This window comes from Hippopotamus amphibius, chromosome 7 (assembly GCF_030028045.1).
Source record: "Hippopotamus amphibius kiboko isolate mHipAmp2 chromosome 7, mHipAmp2.hap2, whole genome shotgun sequence".
Classification (NCBI taxonomy): Eukaryota; Metazoa; Chordata; class Mammalia; order Artiodactyla; family Hippopotamidae; genus Hippopotamus; species Hippopotamus amphibius.
The window spans coordinates 134077152-134095972 of NC_080192.1; the positions used below are offsets into that span (position 1 = coordinate 134077152).

Consider the following 18821-nt stretch of genomic DNA (forward strand, 5'->3'; position numbering starts at 1 on the left):
GTGTCCTTCGGCGCCCCGGATGCGACCGGGCGGCGGCGGTTGCCAGGGCGACCGGAGCCTCCAAGAGCCGCTGGTACTAGGGATTGGCGTCTTCGAAGAAGTTTCCTGTGGCGGGCTTTGACTGCTGGGTCGTCCTCTCGGGGTTCCCAGGATGTTCTTTTACTTGAGCAAGAAAGTGAGTTTCCCAGGGTTCGCCCTCGCTCCGCCTCCAGTCTCTCGACCTGCGGGCGATTCCCGCATCCTGCCGGCGAAGCCAGGCGTAGGGATCCTGGCTTCGCCATCCCTCCTCTCACCTTCCTGTCTGATCCAGCCTCGGACCTCCTGCCGGTCCCCGAGCCTCAGATAATCCTTGGCGGAGACAGCAGCCCTCTCGCACGATTCTTTCCCATTCCTGCCCCTGGTTAGGTCCTTTTGGGGGCCCCGCAGGGCAGATCACTGCGTGCTTTCCCATCTTTCCTCCTTCACCTGTTGCTGATCCAGGTGATTTAAATTCTTTGGATTATCACGGGCCGCTGGGCAGGAGAAAAGTAGTAACAAAGAGGTAGCCAAAGTGTGTGTGGAAAGGGAATACGGATTGATGGTATAGATGTATACTTTCGTTAATTTCGTAGATTTATACCTCTACCCCCTCTTAAAAATCCATCAGGTCACTTACCCGTTGCGTTCGTTCGCAGTCACTGCCCTTCTTTTGTGGGCAATTTTTTCTCTTTCCCAAGTGGTGGGGCCCGGGGCAGTTCAGGGAACTATGCTCATTTTCATAACGGCTCACGTTTCTGCAAGGCTGGCCTTTTTTCTTCTTCAGCCTTCATCTCTTGTAGACTCATTTCCAACCCTTTCGTGAAAAGTTGTGAGTGGCTGTGGTTGCTTTTCAGGTTGCCATTCCCAATAACGTGAAGCTGAAATGTATATCTTGGAACAAGGACCAAGGATTCATAGCATGTGGTGGTGAAGATGGATTACTGAAAGTTTTGAAATTGGAGACACAGACAGGTAAATGAATGTGAGCCCAGATGTTTGAACTTGATGGAAAGTCATGTTCAGAGAGATTAGCTCATGGTACTTGTCAGTATGCAATTCTAATTTTTTCAAAAGGAAAAAAACAAAAACCCAACCATTTTGGGGTGTTCTTCTAGAGTATTTTCTTGTGAGAAAGCTCGTAAAATAGCGAATGTAAACATCAGATGGTTTTTGCTGAAATTATTGTTGGCAAATGAAAATGAACGAAGATTGAAAACTAAGTCATTATGTTGTCTTATGCTACATACGTTGGTTGTGCTATGTTATGAAGAGTCTAGTAAAAATGATGTGCATCAGCATTTGAGTAAGGTCACAGAAATCGCACATTTTGGTAGATTATTTACAGGCCTGTGTTGTCCTTTCTGCTTTTCAGATGTGTTAATAATTAGGCACCCAGTCCCCAAGAACAGAAAATGGGATTTACACTTTTTTATTAATAAGTCTGTTGTGTCTTACAGATTGATTTCTCTTTTTCTAGTTCTCTGGAATCATAGCGAACAGTTTCAGATTTCTTTATTATCTAGTGCTGCTGTAGGTCAGAGAGCTAGACAATTCCCAATCTAAGTTGGAGATCTAGATGAGGAGATTGGAGCTGGACCCTCAGCTCTGCCGTAAGACTTCTGAATGTCCTTCAGCAAGTTGCAGCATATCTTTGGGTTTTATTGAACTCTTTTGTAAAATGAGGGATTGAACTAAGTTACATTTTGGATTCCTTACTTCTCAAGCGTTATCATCATCTGAAGAGTTTGTTAAAATAGATTTCTGGACTCTAGCCCCAGAGTAGATCTGGAATGGGTCTGAGAATTTGCATTTCTAGTGATATTGGTGTTGCTGGTTCTCAGATCGCACTTTGAATAGCACTGCTTTACAGCTTTGAAGTGGTAGTTATAAATATTATTGAGCACTTTCTATGTCTGGGGTATTTAACCTTCACTATCTAATTTGACTTCACAATAATCTTGAGAGGTAGGCATTCTGGATGAGAAAACTGAAGTGCTGATCAGTGAGAAACTTGCCCAGGGTCACATAGGAAATAAGTGACACAGCTAAGATTTGACATAATAGGAATAGAAAAGAATTTTATTTGAGCCAAACAGGGACTATAGCCAGGGAGGCAGCCTCTCAGATAGTTCTGAGGAACTATTCTGAAGAAGATGTTTTTCAGCACGGTTTGTCTCTTATCAGAACAAAGAACATCAAACACGACAGGGGTACATTCCTTCAAGGATTATATTTGCTTCCTGCACAACGAGTCAGGTTTTGGCTCCTGGGAAGGGAGCCTTATCCTCAAAGGAGTACTAGCATTGAGGTCCTGGGAAGGGAGGCACTGATCTCTGCCTCCAGAATGAACATTCTTTACTCCTGGACAAGGCAAACTTTTCTTTAATGGTTAAAGCAGATATACAAGATATGTGTGACAGGCTACAAGACAGACTGTTCTAGTTAGCATAAGGTTTAAGTTAAATAATATATAATCCAGAATGACATCCCCATACCTCAATATGTGAGAATATCCTCCATCGGAATTAGCTTGTCTCACTTTCAACCCCTCTTTTTTAATCGCTGCGTGGAGGGCTCATGGGCAGCCTAAGCAAAGAGAGAATAATATTTTCATGTGCTAGATTAATTATATGAAATAAAAGAAGATTTGGAAGGTAGATACTTAAGTACCAATTAGAGTTTGGCTTCTGATGTTTAGTAATTTAATCTCTCAATGCTTTAGTTTTCTTAACTGTTAGAAGAAAATAATTTTTGTCTCTGTTATATTTCTCAAATATATGTGTGTTTATGTGCATATGCATATGTATATATATACGTATTTTTTATGTTGCTTAAAATATGTAGGAAGTTTTAATTACATTAAGAAATGCATTTATTATATTTAATATTGAAGGCTTTTCGAGAAAAAAAATTACTTCTTTTCCTGTTCTGCACTTTTGAAGTGTGGTTAGAGTATTCTTTGAAATTAGTGAGCAAGATGGAAAATAGATTTTTGAAAGACTTGGGATATGGAGTAAATTATTTGTTTTGGAACTTAATAATGAGTGTAAATCATGTTGAAAGAGAGAAATATGAGAAATATGGCTGGATGATTCTTGAAAGGTCATTATGTATTTAATGATCATAGTCGCGATGCAACAGATCCCTCCAGGAACAATCACCAGATTATTGCATGCTGAGTACATTTGAAGCACTGCATTGTGCTAAAGATGTGGCTTTGGAAGTGCCACATTTTGGAGTTTAGCTACAAAATAGCTAAGTTATTATCATTCATCAATATAATAAAGCAATCCTCTACATCAATAAAACACCTACTAATTAGCATCATTTTAATGGCTGTTTAGTATTCCATTAAGTTAATGTATATATAATAATTTATCCAGTTCTAGTGTTGGACATTTAGATGTCTCCACGTAGATTGTCTCCAACAATATTTTCATATCTAAAGATATTTGCTGAAGATGTTTCTTTGCATGAACCTTTAATTACTCTCTAGGATAAATGTCTAGAAGTGGAATTCACTGGATCAAAGGTCATGTACATTTATAAAGGTTCTTCATATGTTTAGCTAACTTACCTTCTAGAAAGCTTGCACTACTTTGCATTCCCTGTGGCAGCATTCCCAGTTTTCACTCCCTTGCCTTAGAAGGAAAGGAACTAGAACCTGCGTTTGCCCCCAGCATTTTATATCAGGTTAAGATGGGGTGGCGGTAATGTCTCTTCTCTCACAGGCCAACTTCCACAGGTTTTGCTGGAGCCCACCTCCTCTCACCTTCTCAGGAACCTCATTATTTTTTAATCCTCCCTCTCCTTTGAGTATCAGTCTGCTTTCCCCCTCTTTTCTCTTCCTCACTAGTGACTTTCATGTTCCAAATCTAATGGACAGCATTTTTTGGTTCCTATCAGCATTTGACCTTTCCTTCTATCTTAAAGCATTATTTTTCAAGACAAAAAGAGAATCGAAATGTTTTAAATTATTGTTATATTTATACATATTGCTTTCCTCTGCTTTCCTTTCTGGAAAGTTCTCAGTGTCTTTACTAGATTCTCCTCTAACTGTTGGAATTCCTGAGAACTTGGTTCTGGGCGCTCTTCCTTTTATATTCTCTTTCGACTTATTCTTTCATTCCCATGGCTTTAAATGCCATCTATGGGGTGACGATTCCTAAATATGTATCTCCAGCCCAGTCCTGATTTTTCAGACTTGGACATCTCTGCAAGAATCTTCCACAGGCATCTCATACTTAACTTTGTCTAAAACTGAACTCTTGACCTTCTCCCATATTTCTTCTTTCACTTCTCTCCATTTCAATAAATATCTTAAATTTCACCCATTTGCTCAAGTTAGAAGCCCCCTTCTTGCCGCTTAACACCACTTTCATCGACAACCGCGTGCCTCTGTCTCCAGAGACTATCTGAACCCATCCTTTCCCTGTGTCCTGCTACCTACCTCTCTAGTCCCAGCCACTATCATCTCACCTAGGCTGCTGTGAGAATCAGCGTCCCTCCCTTCATTATTTCTTACCTCTTCTAGTGTGATCTTAAACAAAGAAGAAGCAGATCATGTCATTTCCCTGCTAAAAGTCTTTAAAGGGCTGCTAGCTTGGGCCAGAGTTGCTTGTGGTGGGGTTTGAGGGTAATGACCCCGACTAGAGATGGCATCCCTTGCTTTTCCTGTCATTGCTGCAGAGGGCGCCGTCTACTCATCCTCCTGAGAGGAGATATCGCCCTAAAGCAAACATTTGGGTTAGAGAAAAAGTTTTTCAAGACCATACAAGGCAACTATAGCCATCTGCATGGTCCTTCAGGAACTACAGGCAATGAGAGTGCCTTAGCCTTCTCATGTGCCCATGTAGCAAGATTGATGCGTGAAGCTTCTTGCCTTTGTTCTGGAGTTGTTCGTAAGTCACACCAACTCCATACGTAAAGAGTGTGCTGAAAACCCAAGCTCCAGAAATATCAGGTTAGGTGTCCATAGCTGTACCCATGGGTGTGCACATAGTCATTTGTAGCCAGTCATGCAGAGAAGCGAGGCAGCCAGGTGATCCTGCCAGGGAGTCTGGAGAACCTGTAGCAGCTCCTCAGAGTCCCACCATCTCTTCAATGTTGCAAAGATGTCTTCCGTATATTTTGGTCCTGCTTCTCAGACTTACTGTGCAGCACATAACAGGAGTTTCTCTTGGAATCGGGCTGCTAACAACTTTTATGGATGCAGAATTCAAACACTGGTATTTATCAATGTCAGCCAGGTTTTCATAAGGTAAAGGTGCTCAGAGATTTTGTGTGCTTGGTTTCTGGTGTTTCTGAGCAGGGTTTTCTGTTCTCCTCTGTTCTCTCTCTTATTCTCACTTTATTACCTTTTAATCTTTTTAAATCCTCTGGACTTTTTGAGCTTCTGGGAGATACTTTGGATGGTTGAAATTACTGATTTCATTTCAAAATTCCTCTTCATGGGTTTTGAATGCCTTCTTTTATTGGTGCCTCCGTTCATCATGCCTCTTAAATCCAAGGGTTATTGGTATGTGCTTTTAGAAGAATTCTGTCAGTATTACCAGATGCTTGTTCCCATGCCAGCTTGGTTTGTTTATTGGCCATGGGGCGTGTAGTAATGTAGCTCACTGGAGTCTTGGGATCTTGGTGGCTTTACTCTACCTCATTGAAAACTTTTGCCTTTTTTTTTTTTTGGACATCAGAACTTTCAGATAGGTTTTGCAAGTATTTTCTGTCTGATCAAGTTCTGGAGTTGCTGCCAGCCAAAGACAGTGTCCAGATGTGGATGCTCTTTGTTCATCATGTAAAGTAGAATTTCAAAACCTTATTCTCATCTGTCAGAATATATTTTGTCGAGAGGAATGGTTAACAAAGAGAAAACATGCCCGCTGTGCAGAGCTGTGAATTCAGACAATGTAAACAAATGGAAAGATGGAGCTACTTCATCACGCTTTCAAATGTGTTAGGTCCTGCAAACCCGTGGAATCACATATCACTATTTTACTTGGTTACAGTGACTGTGACTATAGGCAGTAGAATGGATTTTCAGGGCTATTAGTTGTGAAGAATGTTTCTGTCAGATGTTTTTCGAATACTAGAATAAGGCTTAAGTGCGTAGTACAATTTTTAAAAGAATCAATGAGTGAAAGAACCCTCTGTTAAAAAAATAATGTTCAACCAAATATGTGTGTCAACAACATTTATTCTGTCCTGATTGTTTGATAGATGATTGTGATGTTATATGTGTGTATTCTTGTTAATGTTACTAAGACAGTAACGGGATAATTAGAACTAATAGTTTTAGAGGAACTCAGGTATTTTTTTCCCCGAGATTGTTTTCAGAATAAAGGATATTTTTCATATTATTTTAAAGATACGTGTTATCTGAAAGGAGAATTTTCTTCAGCATCAACTTTTATAATTTCCACTCTCACAAATTCTTAAGATTTCATAAATTTGTATTTTTGAATGAATGTTTTAAATGGTGTATTTTATGTGTAACAATCAGATTTTCTAAGGGAAGATTTACTGAAATGACATTTTATATTATTGTATCATTGTATTCTTCTCTATAGTATGACTAGTAATCAAGGAGAATAAGTCACTTTAAATAAAAAACAGTCTGTAAAGGCTTACATAGCACTTTGGATAAAATCTAAAATTTTTAGCATTTCCTGCAAAGAATTCATAATTTTTCCTGCACCTGTCACTTCTGCTTCTCTTATGCCATTCTCCACTAATTCAACCACATAGGCCTTCTTTCAGTTTGCCAAAGGCTCTGCACTTCTACCCAGGGGCCTTTATACTTGCTGTTTCCTAGCCTGAAATACTTTCCCTCTTTCCCTACCTGGCTTGGCTTTTCCCAGTTTCTCCTTCAGTCTCAGCTTAGATATCACTTCAGAAATCCTTCCCTGGTTCTCCCTTCAATCTAAATTAAGCCCCCTCTGTTACTGTCTCTTATTATACCTTTACTTCCGCAGTTTATAATTTTATATGTATGCATATATATATTTGTGGGTGTATGAGTGTGTATTTAATATCTGTCCTCTGAATAGACTACAAGCTCTCTGAGGGCAGAGGCCTTTTGTTCATCATTTTATATTCAGAACCTTCCGCCGTGCATAGAAGAGTGTAGGCAATCAATAAATATTTGTTGAATGAATGAATGAATACAAGATTCTGCAAAATCTAGTGAAAACTAGTTTCCAAAGCCTTTGCTTTTTGATCCCTCTTATGCTTTAGAGTTCCCAATTTGTATGTCATAAATACTTCTATTTGTTATTTTTGGGAAGGAGTAAGGAGCATCATAATTACTAATGTATTTAATATACTGAATAAACAATATTCTTTTATGCACCTTGCTTTATTTTGCCATAATAATATCTTTACAGGGGGGTATGTGTTATTGTCCATGTTTTCACCTGGAGAAAAATAGATGAGAATAAGGCGTACTTAAGAAAAACTAATATTATCCAGGAATAGGAACTCCTTTCAAAAAAAGCAAGAAATGTCAAAATCTTATAATCTGTCACTTTTATATATTTTCCATAGTATTTGTTTTTGTTTTTGTTTTTAGATGATGCAAAATTGAAGGGTCTTGCTGCCCCTAGTAACCTTTCTATGAATCAGACTCTTGAAGGTCATAGTGGTGAGTCGTGTAAATTTTCAAATCATATTTGAATAGTAGTATCCTTAGGTATTTAGAAACCATCTACTTAATGCAAAAATGTCATTTAAAATGACATCATTTAAAATGATGGTAATATTTAAAGGAATCATTTCTATTTAGCCATAAGTAACACAGCCTGGAGTCATTCGAGAACTTTCTTGTGATTAAATAACATCTTTAACAGGTATGAAAAAAAAGTGGCTGTAATTTTATATATTAAAAATACTGTTATCTGTCTATGGATAGGGTATAATCCTTTTTTAGAGTTTGTTTTATGGTCCCATATTAAAGTAGACTAAAGAGACATGACAACTGAATGTACTAGATGATCCTAGACTGGATCTTGAAATGAGAAAAACAAGTATCTATAAAGGACATTATTTGGACAATTGATAAAACTTAAATGTGGACTGTGGTTTAGAGATAATATTGTATCAGTTTTAAAATTTCTAATTTGTAACATAGTTTTGAAAGAGAATGTCCTTGTTCTTAGGAAATATCCAATAAAGTTTTTAGGGATTAAAAAAACTAAAAAAACACATTTGTTCATATAACTCAGAGGTTTAAGATATGCTCAAGAGTGTGTTACTAGTAGAATGGAAAACAAGGTGTGGTGTGGGGGGAGAGGTTAGGGAACATATTAACGACAAACAAATGTGACGCCCCCTGAAAGTCAAGTACTTAGTATGATGTCCTTTGGGCATCATAATCCTTGGGAGTCAGGCAAATTGGATAAATCTTACTTACGTTTGTTTCGGTCATCAGATGTATGGCAGCTCTTGCAGTTAATGATAATTGGTACCTTAGCTGGCATGGAATAGGAATAAACATGGAAATTAGTAGTATGCATTGTTGTAGAAATGAGTGATAATAGTAACTGCATCCTACGAACATTTTTGAGTAGTATTTAAGACTCTTCATTGCCGTTTAGTTGCCCAAGAACATTACTGATTTTAACATGCTCTTGGTGTTGATTATAAAAATATAAATTTAAAATTAGTTGTAGCTTTTTTTTAGTTTCTAAATTGTCTTGTAATTTTTTAGGTTCTGTTCAAGTTGTAACATGGAATGAACAATATCAGAAGCTGACTACCAGTGATCAAAATGGTCTTATCATTGTTTGGATGTTATATAAAGGTATATTAGGAGAGCTTACTTAATCTTGCACAAATTAAAGTCTGGATTACAGTATTTGGATGGGGAAATAACATCTTTGAAATACACCCTTTTTAACCAACAGTAGGAGTTCACAAGAGTGATATTTCTGGATTTATGGCTTCCTACTTTTCCCTTTAACCTCATTTCTTTTGAACTGTGACTTTGCATTAAGAAAGTCAATTATGTGACTGTTGGTTATTTTGAAACCGAACTTAGACTCTTGGCAGAATAGTTTCTGCTTGAGATAGCCCTTTTTTTTTCAGGTTTCCAATGAGAATTAGTTTCTCTGTGGTCAGTGTCTGGAGTTAGTTCAGTAGATAAAAACACATTTATGAAGACATCAAAAGCAATAATTCATTTCCTTAAATGAGTCAGTTAGCTTCCTTTTCCTTCATGGATTCAGACTTTATCTCAGCTCTGACTACTGGCTCACAACTTGTGCATTTTGCCCACAAGAGAGAATGAGAGAAGGATTAATTTAGATGCATCACTATTACCAGAAAAATAACTCATGATACATGTTCTCTTGAGGCCTGTAGCCATCATCTTGAAATTGGTTACACCTTGAGACAAGTCACATCTCACTCCAGCTCCACGTACAAGAATGTTTTTGTCACTCAGCATTAGTGATGCGATATCACTAATGTGATAGGAACTGTTTAAAAATGTTTTCAAGCACTCTTACTAGAGTTTTTACATAATACGCTTATATTTAATATGCCAGTAATTAATTATTGGACAGTTTATGCATACTTATGAAGTAATTGTGGTTATTCTGTTTTTTCCTTGGTTACTATCTGAGGTGTACTCAAGTGGGAAGAGTCAGGCTTTGAGAAAAATCAGTTGTTTTGACCCTTCAGAAGCAAATGAAGTTTTATTTTTTAATTGATAGGGAAAAAAAAAGGAAGGAAGAAAGAAAGAAAGTGAGAAAGAGAAAGAGAGAGAAAAAAAGATGGGCATTTATTGTGTTTTCTGTGATAATCTTTGAAGCAATTATTAGTCAAGTCCTAAGTTATTTTTTCATCTTATTCTGTTGGATTTGAAGATTTTATAGTTTGTCTCAGGTTATAGAAAATCCCACAGTGTATTTTACAGAATGTTTTCAGCTCTGAAGTACCATTTATTAGATGTGAAAGTTTTGACTTGTCATTTGTTTTTCTTTGTGAAAACAGGCTCTTGGTATGAGGAGATGATCAACAACAGAAACAAGTCAGTGGTTCGAAGTATGAGCTGGAATGCCGACGGACTTAAGATCTGCATCGTATATGAGGATGGGGCTGTGATCGTTGGTTCAGTGGATGGTAATGCACTTTTGCATCCAGAGCTAAGATCACGATTTTGCTGACATTTTTGATCTTTAGAAGTTTAAATTAATTATCATATGTTAGCATTCTGCCAGAAAAATAAACATTAAAAGAGAAAATAGTTACTGTACAATTTGATGACATTTAAGAATCACTTATTTTTAAGTATGTTCAAGTAAAAGTCTACTTAAAATTTTTTTCTACAGTAGCACTGGAAAAAAATGAATTAATTTTTCAGTTATTTTAAATATATCTACCTAATTACACGATTTATCTTTACACTTGTTAGACTGTATTGTACAAATGTAGATTTTAGTTGCAAAAAGTATATAGAGATCTAATGATCACTTTTAAAAAATTGAGATAAAATTGACATATAACATTAGTTTCAGGTGTACAGCATAATGATTCAGTATTTTTATATATTATGAAATGATCATCTGGTCCTTTTTTCATAGAACTGAGCATGTCATTGTGTGTTGTGTTTTGCAGCCTTCCAAACTATGTCTTTAAAATTCTAGTTCGTGAATAACACTGGGGCTTCTGAGAGTCTGTACCTTTATTTTAGTGTGAAGTTCTGTCTATTAGAGAAAATTTGTTAAAAACATTTTTTTTTTATAAACAAATTCTGTTTCTGAATGCTTACAAAAGTGACAGCTGTAGTTCTAGGCACTAGATACAGTGGAAAAGTATTTCAGCTCTCGATCAGGAGAGATGGATAAGTAACCAAGCAATTACAATGCCTTGTGATGTGTACTAAGACAGGGAAGAGGCAGCAACATGTAGAAGAAATATGTAACCCAGACTTGGAGGGACCAGGGAAGGAAGGCATCCTGGAGGAGGTGATGTCTGTGCTGAGGCATTAGCCACAAGGAAAGTTGGATAAGAGAGAGCATTTGAGGAGGTCCAGAGGAGTTGAACTTAGCCATGTTTGGGGTGTTGAAACAATTTTCAGAATTAGTATAGTATAATACTAAAGGAAGAAGAGCTGTATGTGATGAAATTGGAAAGATTAGCAGAGGCCAGATCATGCAGATTATAAATTATACAAGGAGTTTGGACTTAACTCTAAGAGCATTGGAAAGCCAATGAAAATTTTTAAGAATGGGAGCAATGTGGTCAGATTTGTTCTTTAGAAACATTTCTGTGTCTACAATATGAAGAAAGGAGAAAGGGAAGAAAGATAGGGGGCAGGTATACCAGTTAGGAAATTACTCTGGTGGATGGTAACCTGAACCAGGGTGATAACAGAGGATGGAAGTAAGTAGACATGTTCTAGAGATACATAGAAGATAGAATAGATAGGACCTTGTTATTGATTGGGTTGGGGATGAGAGAATGGATGTGTCTAGAGTGATATCCAGGTTCTTAGCTTTGCCACTGGGTGGATAGTGGTACCTTTCATTGAAATAAAGGATGTGGGAAAAGACTGGTTTTGAGGGGAGATTTCAGTTTTCAACATGTTGATTTTGTCATGCCATAGGACATCCAAGTAAATATATTTAGACCACAGTTAGATATATACTCCTGCAGCTTGGAAGTATCTGGGTTTAAGACATAATTTGGGGAATCACCAGCATAGGGATGGTAGTTTAAACTATTGGAATAGATGCAAAACCCAGGGGCCATCTGTGGATACTGAAAAGCAGAAGTCTTAGAGATACAGGTGTTCACAGACTCATAGAAACCAAGAAGGAAGGAAGAGGTGGTCAAAACACACACACACACACACACACACACACACACAAACAACCCCCGCCCCCGCCAAAACCCCCAAAACAAAAAACATCCATTGGATTTAGCAACAGACCTTTAGTGACCTCCATGAACGCAGCTTCACCTTCCCCACAGTGGAGTTAAGGGACATAAGCCAGACTGGGTTGGACTGAGGGTGGAGTGGGAGGTAAGGAAGTAGAGACTACAGTGTGGATAACTCTTTCAAGAAGTTTGGCTGGGAAAGGAATGGTAGAAATAGGGTGGTCGTTAGAAGGGAACTTAAAAGTTGAAGGAAGTGTTTTTTGTTTGTTTTTATTTGAGGTGGTAGTTTTGAAGAGAAAGATCTGAGTATGTTTAAATGCTTATAAGAAAGGGCCTAGAGAGAAGAGTTGAAAGAGAAAGAAAATGGAAATACCCTGGTGGTCCAGTGGTTAGGACTGGGTGAGTTCACTGGTCAGGGAACTAAGATCCCACAAGCCACACTGCGAGGCTGGAAAAACAAAGAGAGAGAGAGAGAAAGAGAGGAAATGTGAATAATCAGTTAATCAGTAGAGGGAGATCTTTGCAAAGCTGAGAAGGGATTAGATCAGAGAATAGGTAGAGGGATTAGCTTTAGATTGGTGTCTGGTTGGGGACATACCTCTTCCTTTGTATTAGGGGGCAAAGCAGAAAAGGTAAGTGGGACTCAGTTATGTTCTGAATGGTTGAAAGTGGGAATGGGAGATTTCTTTTTTGAAAGTCTTTATTTTCTTTCCAAAGTAAAAGATGAATTTATCTGCTAATTGGGAGTGAGGCCCTGAGTCAGAATTTAGAAGAGATGGAGAAAGCTGGAAAGAGCTGCTATTTCAAATGCTTAGTGTGTGTTTGGCACATAGTAAGTGCTCAATAAATATTTAATGACTGAATAAATTGAACAAATGCATGAATGCTGTGAAGAACGTGAGAGCTCTTTAGGGAAACAAAGATTTCTAGAGCAGTTGTTATGGAATCATGACCTTGAACTTTTAATGAAATAATTGTTTTATGTTTGTTTTAGGGAATCGCATTTGGGGAAAAGACCTTAAGGGTATACAGTTATGCCATGTAGTATGGTCTGCAGATAGTAAAATCTTACTTTTTGGAATGGCAAATGGAGAAATACACATTTATGATAATCAAGGGAATTTTATAGTAAGTATATACATTCCTTACTTTTATTTATACAACTTTGTATTATTACTTTATATATCATTCATATATGTATACACATTCATTTATTATGATAGTTTGTGTAATCAAGAAATTAATTACACAAAATTCAGGTTTTTTTTTCTTCAGTTGTTGAAAAATTTGTTTTATTAAGAAAAACCGGGGCGGAGTTCTCACAAGGCCTGCCCAGCTGTGCTTTTTGCACTCCGATCGCAGTGCCAGGCACAGCCTCTCTGCACACGGCCTGCCACGGCCATCTTGAGGTGTCGTGTGCAGAGCTGCACACAGTCCACTGAGGTGTCTGTGCAGCCATTTTTCACCAAGAGCTCTGTTCTGAGGTGCTGTGTGCGAGGCCTCTGCACACAGTACCCAATGAAAAAATGAGACAAAGTGCAAAGGAAAAAGAAAAAGAATCATCCCCAGGTGTGACAGAGGTGACCATCAAAGAAAAGGCGCCTGCTGAACGTCATGTGATTTCTTCGTGGGAACAAAAAAATAACTGTGTGCTGCCTGGGGATCTGAAGAACTTTTACCTGATGACCAATGGCTTCCACATGACGTGGAATGTGAAGATGGATGAACATACCATTCCACTGGGCAGCAGGGCAATTAACAGCATCTCAAAACTGACTCAACTCAACCAGTCTTCCATGTACTCACGTCCTAACGCACCAACTCTGGCAGACCTGGAGGATGATACACAAGAAGCTAGTGAGAACCAGCCAGAGAAGCCTCACTTTGATTCTCGCAGTGTGATATTTGAGCTGGATCCTTGCAACGGGAACGGGAAGGTTTGCCTACAAAAGAGGGAAACCAGCATTAGCACAAGACACTGAGATCTGGTTCCTGGACAGAGCATTATACTGGCATTGTCTCACAGAGACCTTTACTGCCTATTATCGCCTGCTCATCACCCACCTGGGCCTGCCCCGGTGGCAGGACGCCTTCACCAGCTATGGCATGAGCCCCCAGGCCAAGCAATGGTTCAACATGTATAAACCCATCGCCTACAACACAAACCTGCTCATGGAAGAGACCGACTCCTTTGTGAACAAGCTGGATCCCAGCAAAATGTTCAAGAGCAAGAATAAGACCTTAATCCCCAAGAAGAAAGGGCCTGTTCATCCTGCAGGTGGCCAGAAAGGGCCCTTGGGTCCTCCTCCCACCTCTAAATCCTCCTCTGGCTCTGGAAACCCTGTCCGGAAGCGAGCGCCCCACCTCCAGCTCTCCGCCAGCCCCGCAGCAGCAGTTTCCATGCACCGTGCCCCAGGCGTGGCCCAAGCCTCAGATTCTGTGTGTGGAACCATAGTCCTCTCTCCATCTGAGTGACAAAACCCTAGGCCTCTTACTCCCATTGGCCTGAGCCAGGAGTTGGAAGGGCATACTCAGGTCTCCCCGAGAATCCCTCCCTCACACCCCTTACAGCAGGCTGTGCCACCTACTGCCTCTGGAAGCTGTGGAGAATGTAAGGTCTTGTGTAAGTGACTAAGTAGATCTGTTAAGAGCTTAATTCTCTTTCTACTCCCAGCCCCCTACCCCTCAGCAATAATTAGAGAAGTCCCCCAAAGAAACCCCTGGTTTTGACCTATGAGACATTAGAACTATGCTGTTTAATTGATAGCTGCTTTTTAAAGCAGCTAAATTTAAGCCATATTAAAAATTCAGTTCCTTAATTATAGTAGCCCCATTGGGAATATTCATGTGGCTAGTGGATTCTGTATTAGCACAGAGATGATGAGACATTTCTATCATCACAGAAAGTTCTGTTGGGCAGCAGTGCATTAGAATATTTTTGCATTACCCTTCCTCAGATCAGTTAACTTTTGTTAAAATACTGAAACCTTAATTTGATGGTTTATAATGTTCCATGAAAAATCTTGAAGATACATTTTTATGTTCTTTATATCCTTCACCACAAACAAATCTTGCTTTGCTCATTTTCAGTGTACTATAAAGTTTCTCATCCTCATCAGTTTCCTACAGAGTTTCTTGTTTCCAATTTTGTGATGTGATAATTGCACTTTTGCCAAAATTATCTTTCTCACTTTTTTTTTTTTTAAAGAAGAGAGGACTCTGCTGTACCATTAAAACCAAACTGAAACCAAATGAAACCTCCCAAGCATTGCTTTCCCAGGACTCTTCATGAAGGGTTTGGATGAAATCACTGTTGACAAGAGCGTCCACCTCTCTGCCTCCTCACCACTGCTCAGCAGTTCACAGGATGGCAGAGAAGGATAGAGAGGAACCAAGGTGTCACGGATAATAGCTGAGGTTCAGTCTTCCAGAGGCATTTTCCTGCCAAAACTCATCAAAGGAAGAATCAGCAGTGCTAGATCAGAGACTCCAGCATATGGCTTCTTCCCCAAGTCAGGGTTAGAAGGGGATTGAGAAGTTGTGTTATCTTCCCCTGTGGCAGGTGTCCTTCCTCTAGTGCTCATGAAGTCCCTGAGTTATTTCTAAGTCGGTCCTGGTCCAGTTCTGGATTTCACAGAGGAAGCAGCAGAGAAGCTATGAGAGCAACAGTACCCTTCAAATCAATGATAATCGGCCAGAGCCCCCAAAGGGCTGTAGACAGAGGGGGGTTCTGATGAGGAAGGGCTTGAGACCTGCCTCAGGAGGCCAGAGCAGTCAAGAGCAGGGCTGGCTACCTAAGATGTAGGAGGACCCAGTGCAAAATGAAGATGTGGGGCCTTTTATCTAAAAATTAGGTAAACAGTACCATTAAAAGCACTAAAATGTTTTCCCTTTCTTCTGTGGTCTGTCTCACAACTTGTTACAGCGTTCTTTCTGTTTACTACTTAATGCTGTTCTAGGAAAAATTAAAATTTTAAATTATTAGCATTAAAAAAAAAAGAAAAGCCTTCTGGGTTGCTTCAAGGTAAATTAATGCTCTTAGTTCTGATTTCCTGGTAGCTGGAAAGGACAAGGCTTCAGTGTATTGAAGCTGAGGGATGATGGGTAGGATGATGTGCAGTTTGATTTTTGTGCCTTCTAATCCTGGAGCCAAAGTTGACATGAGATATCAAAGATATTTTTGTAGCAAGGCACTAAAGATTGTAAAAAGGATGGAAGACTTAAACAGTAAAGGATAAAAATTAGGTCCTAGAAAGAAGGCAATATAGAATAGGCTCAGGTAGCAGAATCGCAAGAAAAGCTCTAGCTCTGTGAGATCTAGCTGTGATAGGTCTCTGACCTTACGTATGGGGTGGTTTTGCTTTTAGTGAGGGTTAAGACATCCCATGAATCCATTCGGTGGAAGTGATAGTAACCAACTTTTACATGACACTTTGCTATTTTCAAAGTACTTTTGTATACCTTTGATCATTTGAATATTCACAACCAGATTTTTAAATTCTATTGTCAGTGTTCTTTCTGTAATGCTCTACTTATACTAATCTCTGTTTTAAAATATAAAATACTAACTGATTTTATTTAGATGAAAATGAAACTGCATTGTTTGGTGAATGTCACTGGAGCAATCAGCATAGCTGGAATTCACTGGTACCACGGCACAGAAGGCTACGTGGAGCCAGACTGCCCCTGCCTTGCCATTTGTTTTGACAATGGGAGATGCCAAATAATGAGACATGAGAATGACCAAAGTATGTCATTTTTCTTTTTTTAATGTGGAGAATTAAAAAAAATTTTTTTTAATTGTTCTTAAGATTAGAAAGTTCTCTAGGCTAACTATTTTGCCACAACGACTTATTTTTTGTTGACCAGACCCTGTTTTAATTGACACTGCCATGTATGTGGTCGGCATGCAGTGGAACCACACTGGCAGCGTGTTGGCTGTGGCGGGCTCCCAGAAGGCCGCCACTCAGGATAGAGACGTGAACACTGTGCAGTTTTACACTCCCTTTGGTGAGGTAAATGTGTCAAAGATTTTCTCTTTCTTTCTTTCCATTTAAATATGCAGCACTATTTACGATAGCCAGGACATGGAAGCAACCTAAATGCCCATCAACAAATGTATGGCTAAAGAAGATGTGGCACATATATACAATGGAATATTACCCAGCCATAAAAAGCAATGAAAGGCAGCTATATGTAATGAGGTGGATAGACCCAGAGTCTGTCATACAGAGTGAAGTAAGCCAGAAAGGAAACAAACATTGTATGCTAACTCATATATACGGAATCTAAAAAAAAAAAAAAAAAAATGGTACTGATGAAGCCAGTGACAGGACAAGAATAAGGATGCAGATGCAGAGAATGGACTGGAGGACATGGGGTTGGGGGGGCGGGGGCAAAGGGGGATGAAGTGAGAGTAGCACAGACATATATATACTACCAACTGTAAAATAGATAGCCAGTGGGAAGTTGCTGTATAACAAAGGGAGATCAACTCGATGATGGGTGATTCCTTGGAGAGCTGGGTCGGGGAGGGTGGGGGGGAGTCGCAGGAGGGAGGGGATATGGGGATATGTGTATAAATACAGCTGATTCACTTTGGTGTACCTCATAAGCTGATACAAGAGTATAAAGCAATTATATTCCAATAAAGAGCATAAACAAACAAACAAACAAACAAATAAATAAATAAATATGCAGTAAGTAAGGTGGGGGAAGAAAGAATGGAGAAAGGGGTATACACTTGTCACATTTTTAGAAAACGGGTATTTTAAGTAAAAATGAACTATCAGGTGTATGTCTTTGAGTAATATCGTCATATTATAAGCCTTTATTTTATCGTGGGATTTATTTTATAATCTTTACATTTAGAAAACCAGATGTTTCACATGAGAAGTCAGTAGGGAGGAGTTATTGAGAATATTTTCTCTGTGATCTGAATATGCATCTCTTTACAGCTGGTTTTGGAGTTGTTTTTAGTGTAACTTAGTTGTTTCAGATTAATTTGGGGGGGTTTGATATGATAAATGTGCTTAGGTTTTAATCATACACATCTGTCTATCCTTTCCCCAAACTTGTAATTATTTCAATTTGTTGTGGAATAATCAATTAGTTTAAGAAAATCTATCTTTATAATTAATCTTAGGTGATGCTATATTAAAATATAAACAGTTTTCATAAATACATATGCTATCCTTCTCAATAGTATTATTAATAAATTTAATTTGAAGAGAATTTTCTGGAAGCAGCAGTGGAAAATATAAAATAGGAGAATTAATATGTTCTGCATTTTAAAGAATTTAGAAAATGAGAACTTAGTAACTAAGCTTAATGAATTTTTACTGATTTTATTTTCTAACTTCAGACTGTATTCAGTCTATTTTGGATATCCTGTTGGTTTTTATAAATTCACCACAGGCTTCAATAATATTTATTTTTGGCCTTCCCAAGGCCTGTACCCGTTGTTTCAGTATGTTAGTATTTTTAGTGTCTTTTGATAATTTCTGTGAGGGTAAACAATGGTATCAGCTGATGATGACAGTCACCTGGTAGAATGCGCTCTAGGGAGCAGGCAGTCTCTGTACATTGTCAACTGATTACATTTCTGGTAGATGTAAAAGCTCAGGGAAAACAAAAACATCGTTCTCAAGGTTCCTAGATGATTAAAAATCTGAATTCTAGTTACCTTGATATTACAGCTTTCTTTTAAATTCATGTTCTTTTTTGGTTATTTTTGTTTGTTGCCATTGGTTTATTTATCATTATCTTATCTTACCAGCTATTTTTGTTAGTTCAGTCTTCTCCAAGTATAAAAACATGCGTTCAAAGGCCTTTTTGCTTTGTCTTGCAAATCAACGTGTTATGTGTTAAATCGAAAACTGTAAGTGGTTTTTGCTATAGTTGTAACTGAAAGTATCTAGCAC

The 18821-nt window shown here is 38.5% G+C and overlaps 1 protein-coding gene and 2 pseudogenes across 3 annotated transcripts in view; all 3 read left to right on the top strand.

The window, feature by feature from the left end:
• The first annotated feature begins 43 nt into the window (after nucleotides 1–43).
• The window catches only part of WDR35 (WD repeat domain 35), a 63721-nt gene continuing 44943 nt past the window's right edge, over nucleotides 44–18821 (top strand). For 2 of the 3 annotated variants that reach the window (XM_057742553.1, XM_057742555.1), the window contains exons 1-8: nucleotides 44–175; nucleotides 873–990; nucleotides 7586–7657; nucleotides 8723–8815; nucleotides 10009–10137; nucleotides 12893–13026; nucleotides 16481–16646; nucleotides 16768–16913. In XM_057742553.1, the coding sequence (XP_057598536.1) occupies nucleotides 152–175; nucleotides 873–990; nucleotides 7586–7657; nucleotides 8723–8815; nucleotides 10009–10137; nucleotides 12893–13026; nucleotides 16481–16646; nucleotides 16768–16913 (882 nt within the window). In that variant the 5' untranslated portion in view covers nucleotides 44–151. The remainder of the gene's footprint in view (nucleotides 176–872; nucleotides 991–7585; nucleotides 7658–8722; nucleotides 8816–10008; nucleotides 10138–12892; nucleotides 13027–16480; nucleotides 16647–16767; nucleotides 16914–18821) is intronic. The other variant, XM_057742556.1, reaches the window with a different exon arrangement.
• On the top strand, nucleotides 4150–5975 carry LOC130856774 (E3 ubiquitin-protein ligase RNFT1-like; annotated as a pseudogene).
• LOC130856775 (tubulin polyglutamylase complex subunit 2-like) lies at nucleotides 13446–14373 on the top strand (annotated as a pseudogene).